This window comes from Drosophila elegans, unplaced genomic scaffold (assembly GCF_018152505.1).
Source record: "Drosophila elegans isolate 14027-0461.03 unplaced genomic scaffold, ASM1815250v1 contig_183, whole genome shotgun sequence".
Lineage (NCBI taxonomy): Eukaryota > Metazoa > Arthropoda > Insecta > Diptera > Drosophilidae > Drosophila > Drosophila elegans.
The window spans coordinates 1,846,908-1,856,039 of NW_024545550.1; the positions used below are offsets into that span (position 1 = coordinate 1,846,908).

Sequence of the window (9,132 nt, forward strand, 5' to 3'; positions counted from 1 at the left end):
TTTTATTATTGCTTTTATCCCCCCCGAATCTGTCCAATCTTTGGCTGCTGGTCTACCCATCTGTGGATAAATTTATGCACATTATTTGTCCTGCTTGGCATGTCGCGTTGATTTTTGCGCAATCCTTTTGCACATTTCCAAATGCCATTTGTATGCAAACTAACTGCGCTTTATGCCTCCATGGTCATCATGCCATCCTCATCCTCATCCTCATCCTCATCCCAATCCTGGTGCCAATCCTCATGCAGCTCCTCATCATGACGATGATTTTGGACTTCAGCTGCCAAAGCAAGACATCAAAATGCACAAGGGTAAGAGAGAGTGCCAGGGAAATGGGGTAGAATGAAAGGAGGTGTTGTGGCTTGGCTAGCGGGAGGGATTTGTGGATTTATGGCAATTCAGGATTTATCTCTATGTGGGAATCCGTACTCATGGCTGTGCATGTGGACCAATAGAAATATGAGACGGCAATGCGACATTTTTAAATACCACTTGATTCGGTAAAATAAACTTTATATTTGTTACTTTCTAGAAGAGATCATTTTAAAGCACTTAACTATTTTTCAATCTTTGCGGTCCATCTATTGAACTAACTGATTTAAAAAGTAACCATTCATTTTTCCAATTAAAAACAGATTATATGTTGATTTATTTTGTAAAACTTAACAAATACCTTTTAATAAATGCGTATTCGATCACAGTCAGTCGTAACAATGAGATTTGTGTGGCTTGTGCTCCTCGGAAGTTTTCTTGTTTGGCAAATAGTATGATGTTTTACGTAAAATTTAATTTGGAGTAAATAAAAAATAAATTATCTTGCCTTCTAGACAGAGTCCCAGTTGGTTTACAAGCTCGTAAAAGCCGAGTGCGATGGAAATCCAGTGCGGGTGCAAAACGTTTCATGTCATGTGAAGGCGATCAATTGGAACATGGCGGTGGTGAACATGGATTGTTTTGTGGCTGTGCCTATATTGAACCCAACTGTAAGTTTTGGTGTAAATTCTTAATGTACTCTGATTTGCTACCCTTAATTGCCAGATTCGGATGCAGATTTTAAAGAAGGACTATAGCAACCAGTGGAAGCCATTCCTAGTTGACGTGACATTTACCATTTGCGAGGGAAAAAAGAACTTTTATCCCTATGGCGTTATATTTTGGAAGCTGGTAAAGCGTTTTACCAATGCCAACCACTCCTGCCCATATTCGGTATTGCTGCAGCCAAAGTTATTTCCTAAGTAATTGCCGATTATTCCCCTTCTTTAGGGACACAAATTCACAAGAGGTGGATATTTGGATACTAGTCTACTTCCGCCGTTTCCTCAGGGTTTCTACAAAGTCAGTATTACATTCTCCGAAGTTAATTCTACCAACAGCGAATATTTAGGCACTGTGAATTTATTTCTGGAAGCAATGGAACAGATAAAGCGGAAAAGAAATCCAGTGTCTAAAACGAACTAATCTGAAATATTTGGGTTTTTGTTTTATCGGTTTCTATTGAAGTTATCATGAATCAATCATTAAGTTTTGCAGAAGTGATAAAATTATTTACTTTTAATTAGCATGTGTATTCATTTAGATATCAGTTTGGATTCGCTTTAAAATACTTTCATTCAAGGTCTACATCCGACAAAAATTATTAATTAATTTTTTATTAGGTTCTCAGCACGCTTTCAGCAATATATTTTCTGATTAAACATCTGTTGGGCTTATTAAGTTTAACGACACACATGATTATAATTTATTTGCTTATATATTAGGACTATCATGACTGGCTTAACTAACCGATAATTCTGAATTTAAGTTTTTTTTCATTTCTTGGTTTTGTTTGGAATAAATAGTTGAAATATAAGAAACAGAAGTGAAACCAACTCAAGATGCGTAATACATCATCATTGTTACTTGCATTACCATCAAATTAAATAACAATTTTCAGCAGCTCATTTAAGGTAGTTTTCCAGAAAATTAATTGTAACAGTTGTGCTGTAAACTATAAATTATTTCCATTTCTCACCTGCAGTAGACTTTGCTTTGGAACAAGATCCCTGAGAGATGGCAGATGCACAGGTTCCCAGCTCGTTGCAAATCTCTATCTTTTACGCATTTTTTAATGCGAATAATGATTGCCGACTGCCTGTGTGAGTATATGCTTGGCGAAAAGGGGAATTTGCATATTTGATTAATTTGTTTGGCATTTTGAGACCACTTTATATTCATGAATTTGCAAATTAGACGACGTCGTGACCGCCCTGGCATAAATGTGTTTTCGCATCGTTAAAAAGTTTGGAGAAACAGGTCTGTCAAATTGGTATTGGTAGTATGTCTTGGGCAGTTAAAAAAAAATGAAAACATGGGGAAAAAAGTGTGACTGACTTTCAGGCGATAAGTGAAGGGAAACTTTTTCGATAATTGTTGGTAATTCTTGTGTGGCTGGGAAACAAGTTTTCGCCATTTTCTTGTACACTTTCCCATCTCTGTCTGTCAAATGTGCAACAGCTGCGGGCAAAGTTAAACAAATAATAAAGTTTTTAATTATAAGCAATGGCAGGCAGGGCAGAAAGTTTATTTTCTTGATCGTATCGGAGACTTTTCCCAACTTCCTCGCCCCCGGGCAACTTTGTCATGTGTGTGCGGAAAATGGAAGTCAATGAAATTAGTACCAGCAGCACAAACACATATAGGAACAGGAAGTGTTAGTTCTGTGACATTTGCATGACCCCCGGCCACGCCACTTCCCACTTCCCACCGCCCTCCGATCACCCGCAGCGAAGTACGCAATAAAAAGTTGGCCAGAAACTTATTGGTTTGCCTGAAATAATCAAGAAGCGGAAACTCAAACAATTTGCGGTGCGACTGAAAGTGCAGCTCAAGGTTTATCCCGAAGATTCCCCCTTTTCAGCAATTGGTCATTGACTTTGGGGCTTTTCGATGTGCGTGAGTGGAAAAGTTTTGGCCCCTCAAACAATGTTGCGCAATTCCAGGTACGGTTTTCATCAGTATATTGGGGGAAATGTAAAAGTTGGCAGATCCATTTAGGAATGCCGCTGTGCACCACATCAAAAAGATGTCTTCCTATTGCAGGTAGTATATAAATCGGAACGAGTATGATCGGACTACTATATCATATAGCTTTAATAGAAACAATCGGGAAAAAAATTTTTTGTAGAGTTCTTCAGGATTTTGTGTTGCTTTATAATAGGAATTACGGTTTAAATTTGATCAAAATCGGAAAACGAGATCATCTAGCTGTCATAGGAACGATCAAATAAATAAAGTGAAAATTAAAATGTTTAAATTTTGTTATATCTGCACAGGACCTTAAAGATATACCAATTTGACATCAGATGCCTGAAAGAAAAGTTATGGATTTAAAACTGTACGTTTTTGGTCATTTTTCTGCACAGACGATTTTTTCGGAGATTATGAAAGGGGTTACATCACAAAATTTGAAAAAAATCGGCCCGAAATTACTAACCAAGTTTTAAACGCAGATTTTTAGAGAACTAAGCCACAGGACCTTAAAGATATACCACTTTGAAATTGGATGCTTGAATAAAAAGTTATGGGCTTAGAACCGTGGATTTTTTATCACATTTCAGTTATGCTATTTTTCGAAAATTAATTAAGAAGTTAAGAAGTAAAAATAAAAACCCAAACCACATTAACAAAGTGATTTAATGCTTTAATAAAAGGTACCTCTGGGAATGAAAAAAAAAATAAATTTATAGTTCTATGTAACTCAAAAATATTGTCAAAATAAAATCGCAATATTTCAAAATAATTTTAAAAATAAATAACATTGCTTTATGTACTTGACTGATCGAATTAAAACAAGAAAACAAAATTGTTTGCCAGATGTAGAACTCTTTCTTAAATTATTTATTTTCTTCCTTTTCCATCTGGGCTGCTATGTTCGCTATCCACTGGTCCCACTTTCTCTTCCACTTCTCCATGGCCTCGGCTTTGCCCTCGTCCTTCAGGGAGCTGTATCGAATGGAGTTTTTGGCGGTGCGCTTGAGAAACTTCAGATCCGCACTCATGGGTGCGATACCCAGGAAGGCCATGTAGAAGTCGTGGGAAAGAGGAGCTGCTCGCCAGAATGACGGGCTCCCAGAGGAGATCACCATGGGCACATTTTCGGCGATCAGCGTGGCCGCCGGATGATTGCGGTAGTCGGAGCCCAGTTGGAGCACCTGGTTGGACACTGGACACACTTCCAGGGCAATGTTTAGGTACTTGGCCAGCCGCATGAGGACCGGGTGCTTGGTGATCGTGTAGCCATGGCTGATCCGCTTGGTGCCCAGCACAATGGCGTCCAGCAGATTCTGGTCCACGTGCGACCCGTACCAGTTGGTCTGGCCGGCGTGGAAGTAGAAGTTGATGTGATCGGGCAGCTTGAGCAGCTCCTCCGCGAACCGGCTCAGCGGATGGCCCACGTCCTCTTGACCCACCAGATCGAAGCCAACCACAAAGTCGGGAAACTCTTTCTAAAAAGGGCATTTTATTTCATATTTTTAATGTATTTAATGTTTTTATAAATGCAGTTTTAAATTATTATAAGCTAAATGCAGCCAGTGAACCAGTTTAAATGCAAATTCATTAATTTGTTGTATGTATATTACATTAAATTAAATTATATTGACTTAAACGATGACCTCGTCCCCACTTTAGGATCAATAACATTAAATATATGGGCTAGTCTCACCATCATGTTTGTTCATTCTAAACAAACAACAACTAGCAGTTTTAAGATTTAGTTCTTTCAATTAAATAAATCCAAATATTTAAATCAAATAGGAACTATTTTCAATATTACATTTCAATATTACATTTTTCACATTAAATTTAATTTGTAATATTAAGCCATGAAATTTAATATGCATTGTATTTAATATTATGATCTCAGATTTAATTGAAATACTTCATATACAATTTTAAGTTCAATAGTCAGATATCTATTTTTATAATTCCATATTTACCCACAGTGTGGCTATCAGTGCTCTCAGGTACAACTTACATTCAGTTCAGTGCACTCCTTGACGTATTGACCCACCACTTCCGGTTGCACATGCCGAAGTGGGGCATATATCAGCTTGGAATCGATGAATCCCGGGTTCTCTTTCTTGAATCGCTCCAGAGTGTCCTTGTAGATCTGCACCGTTTGCCGCTTCGGCAGCAGACTGCCATCGAGGCAGTAGAGCTGAGGGAGCACCGTTCTCACCTCCAAATACTGCACCCCGTCTGCGTAGAACTGCTTGAGGGCGTTGTAAAAGTAGTCACCCCACAGGGGGGCGTACTGTAGCAGTCCGTCCAACAGGTCGAAGATGCCCGTTATGTGGCGCCAGGCGTGGGCGTTGGTCGTGAAGCTGGCCAGTGGGTACATGCTGAACCGCACCAGCAGGTGCTTCCTCAGGTTCTCCTCGCCACGCAACTCGCGCAGCTTTTCCATGGGCTGCCACTCGCCGCCCGCGTGTTGCAAGTCCTTGGGCTTTGCCTTGGCGAATCGGAACGCCTCCACACGGCAGCCGTTTTGGGTGGTGCAGACCCAAAGGTTCTCCCGGTAGGTCAGCTCGATCACCGACCTCGAGCTGCACATGGAAGTGTCGTGCACCTTGAGTGCCGCCCCCTTGGGCATTTTGCTCAGAATGTGGAAGAGTGGCGACTTCCGCACCGTGTGCAGCACCTGGAAGATGTGGTGACCCGGCGCGAACTTCGAGGGGTCCATGATGCCCTTCTCGTACTCCCGTGTCTTCTCGCACATGATCAGCTCGTTGGCCGCGTGCTCTGCCAGGGTCAATTGGATATCATTGCCCACTCCGGAGTAGCGCTCGAAGGAGTTGACGATCTCGCGCAGGATGCGATAGTCCTCGGGCGTACTCTGGCGCAGATTGGTGGAGCCAAGCATTTCAAGCACTGTCATTTCATCGGGGTTTTGGTGCATTAGGAGGGCGGCTGTGGGCGTGGCACGCCTTATGAGGCCACCAAGGCGCCACCTCTGGCCCAACAGCATCGCCTTCACCCCTGACTTTCTTTATTTTAGAAAAGAAAAAGAAAAAATAATATTTTACATTTTTTTTTGGAATTTGGAAAGCAAGACAGTAAAATCAAGAAAGAAAAACGTTAAAGAGGCTAAAGAATATTTCAAATTCTATGACGTTCTAATTTAATTCAAATTTTAAATTTTAAAATTTGTTAGATTATGAACTAAAATTTAAATGTGTGCAATTTGCGAATCACACAAAAGCGTTTAAATGTTTTCTTAAGTTGCAACTAAAACAGAACTATGAAGTTAATTTAGAATTACCAAAAAGCTTTTGAAATTTTTTTTCGTTTATCTGTGCAATTCTACAAGAAATTAATTAAAAATATTTTATTATTTTTAGACTTTACATTATTATTACAGACTTTTTAACTAGTTTTCTTACTGTATACTTTTAAAACTCTTATAAATTGTATTTCAACCACTATTTAATTACCATTTCGTTATTAAGAATTTAAGTACCTTGAGGGCTCACTGGTCAGCGCCAGTTGATTCTTTTAAGCAATTTACATTGAGTTTCTTTGAAGGAGCTTACGATTTGTATTCTTGGCGCTGTTTTTCCCGGCATCATCCGCTTGTCAATCGGGTCTCAACCCAAACGATTACAAGATGCCCAAGGGCCAACACACATACACACACACACACACATAACCGTACACTGTTGCAAAGATTTATCTAACGAACTAAATGCAGGCAAACTGAACTCTGCGCCTCACTCGGTTACAGAATATATACAACATTCTGCTTAAGTGTTTTTTCAGCAGCATTACTTTGCTCTCACACAGATACTCGCACGTACACGTCCTTTTAGAACGGCTGTGTTGTGTGTGTGAGTTGTGCGTGTGTGTGTGTGTGACTTGCCCTCGGGCCCATGAAACTTTTCAAGTGTTAACGAGTTTTGTTGCACACATGTGTCGATTGCATACGTAGTGCACTTAACTCGCAAACTTGAACGACATTTAAGCATTTTCCCCCAATTGTTGTTGCTGCTCCGTTTATTGTTGCTGTTGTTGTTGTTGTTGTTGTTTAGGCTGTTGTTGTTGTATCTGTCACTTAGCAACAAAAACTACAAAGAGACTACAGGAGAACGAAAAGAGTTCGGCAAGTGGCAAACTGATATGCCTGTTGTTGTTTTGCCGGAGAGGGAAATTTGATTTTGTGCAAAAACAATTTGCATCTTAATTGTGTGCCATAGCCAAAAGCTGGAAAAGCAGCCGACAAGGTTTGGGGGAAAAGTGGGAAAACTGATAAACACTAACTACAGTATTGGTTGCAAATTTGTCTTTAATTAGTGTTGATCACTTTCGTTCGACAGAGCAACCAAAAAATTGTTTTTATTTTTGTTTGTTGCAGCTTACTAAAATTTCTTTGAGTTTATTATATTTGAATTTATTGCAATTCTAAATGTACATATACACATATGTTGGCCTAGATTTGCTAGATTTCATGACTGCCTGTTTGGAAAAAGCAGAAATAAACCCATCAATATATAAACTGACGTGAATTCATTTTTGGGTGTTTGCTTTTTCTGTTGAACGATTTATGTGCTTAAAAATTGCTTCACATGCAGTACCAAAATTCTTTTGAATCTTCAAAGTGTTAAAAATAATATAAGCTGTATCTATGAAACCTAAGCTAACCTAACTTTTATTTAATATAATGGCAGCAGCTGATGGATGTTAAGGGCTGTTATTTGAAAGCAAGTTAATAGGAAAATCAAGAAAATAAAGAACGACATCAAATCAAAGTTAACTCAAGATGAGAAGTTTGTCTCTATCACTCATCATTATGTGCCGGATATTAGCAAAGAATTTCTTAAATGTTGGGCGCTCATTCTTTAGGAATACATTTTGTCCATTACCCACTCACCCGCAGCGTTTCTGGCAATTCAAATCGAGCTGCGCTACTCAACCACAGCCGAAAATATGTTCATTTTCTACATCTGCAGCCCATTTTCAGTTTTCCATTGTCTGACAGGACCACACCCACCGCCCATCGCCTAACGCCCACAAAAACACTCATACGCCCCATAGGAGGCGTCGTCGTAACATCTCTTTTTCCATCTTTTCTTTCCGCGTGTGCGTTTTTCTTTTTTCCTGCAGTTACAAATTATGCTCATATAAATTTTTATAAAACATTTCTGCCGTTGCCATTTTATTTTATGTTTCTTTTTGTTACAACTGCGTCTCACACCCAGCCCACACACATACACATGCCCAGGGAAAAGTAGGCAACGAACGCCTTTTCAGTTCAGTTCCTTTCAGCTTGCCCAGTTTTTCCGTTGGGTCTGTCTGCTGCAAAAATGAAGAGCAATTCACACTTGAAAAGTTCCAACATGCGTTTTTAAGTTGCCCCAAACAACTATTATGCGGATCCTTCCCTTTTGCCACCAGAGTGTGTTTTTTTTTTTTTTGGGCCAGCTGAACCTCTGAATATTAAGCGAAATGTGTGGGAATATGACGCAGTTCTCGGGACCATAAAAAAGGGTTCGGTGGGCCTCTTGTGCCTGTTTATTTGCCTAAGCTGACTAATTTAATATGCATAAATGCCGGCACATGTTTCATAAATAGCATTTTAAAGCGGCACCCTGGCCGAAAATGGCTTCATTATCCAAACCCAACTCTGAACTAATGGTTCCCAGACCAACCCAAAAAGTTAATGTATTGCTATTAGTGCTCTCACTAGGTTTGGGATTAACTTTTTGGAAATTCCTCATTTTTCAAAGCCTTTATTGATTTTATATAATCTACTCTACCAAAAATGTTAAAATCTGTTTGCAAAAATAAGTGTATTAAACTTAATCGTTTTCACAAATCTGCAGAAACATTTGTGCAAATGGATATGTCAACGAAATTTAAAGCACACAAGTAGAACTTATTCAATGGTCTTTTTCGATTTGCCTAAAATGTTTTTTCCGCAAAATATTTCTGGCATTAAAACAGCCGCTGATTGTGTGATGCATACATGTGTACATACACTTCCGGTTTGTGCAGTCGACGACAAATGTACTTCCGGTTGTGCAGCAGTTGCAAAAAACTGTTGCATGCTTTTGTGCGCACTCCGAGATTTGCCAACCAACAATGAACCCGAAATTA

General features: G+C 39.4%; 2 protein-coding genes across 2 annotated transcripts; one reads left to right on the plus strand and one right to left on the minus strand.

Annotated features, from left to right (window-relative positions):
- Positions 1–713: 713 nt before the first annotated feature.
- On the plus strand, positions 714–1,458 carry LOC108149678. The gene is made up of 4 exons (XM_017277425.1): positions 714–764; positions 828–983; positions 1,039–1,206; positions 1,264–1,458. Exons 1-4 carry the CDS (start codon positions 714–716, stop codon positions 1,456–1,458), a joined length of 570 nt encoding a protein of 189 aa, XP_017132914.1.
- A 2,383-nt stretch (positions 1,459–3,841) lies between these two features.
- Positions 3,842–6,115, minus strand: LOC108149706 (adenosine deaminase 2). Its single transcript, XM_017277472.2, has 2 exons — positions 5,015–6,115; positions 3,842–4,484 (listed from the first exon to the last, which is right to left on the minus strand). The coding sequence occupies exons 1-2, from the start codon at positions 6,005–6,007 to the stop codon at positions 3,873–3,875; spliced, it is 1,605 nt and encodes a 534-aa protein (XP_017132961.1). The 5' UTR covers positions 6,008–6,115; the 3' UTR covers positions 3,842–3,872.
- Positions 6,116–9,132: the final 3,017 nt, after the last annotated feature.

What these genes read in the sequence shown, in the direction of transcription:
- LOC108149678 (XM_017277425.1), top strand. Translation starts at nt 714, where the DNA reads ATGAGATTTGTGTGGCTTGTGCTCCTCGGAAGTTTTCTTGTTTGGCAA. An exon ending in GTTTTCTTGTTTGGCAAATA is followed by an intron (nt 765 to 827) that starts GTATGATGTTTT and finishes CTTGCCTTCTAG; the next exon opens with ACAGAGTCCCAGTTGGTTTA. An exon ending in TGCCTATATTGAACCCAACT is followed by an intron (nt 984 to 1,038) that starts GTAAGTTTTGGT and finishes CTTAATTGCCAG; the next exon opens with ATTCGGATGCAGATTTTAAA.
- LOC108149706 (XM_017277472.2), bottom strand. Translation starts at nt 6,007, where the DNA reads ATGCTGTTGGGCCAGAGGTGGCGCCTTGGTGGCCTCATAAGGCGTGCC. An exon ending in AGGAGTGCACTGAACTGAAT is followed by an intron (nt 4,485 to 5,014) that starts GTAAGTTGTACC and finishes TGCCCTTTTTAG; the next exon opens with AAAGAGTTTCCCGACTTTGT.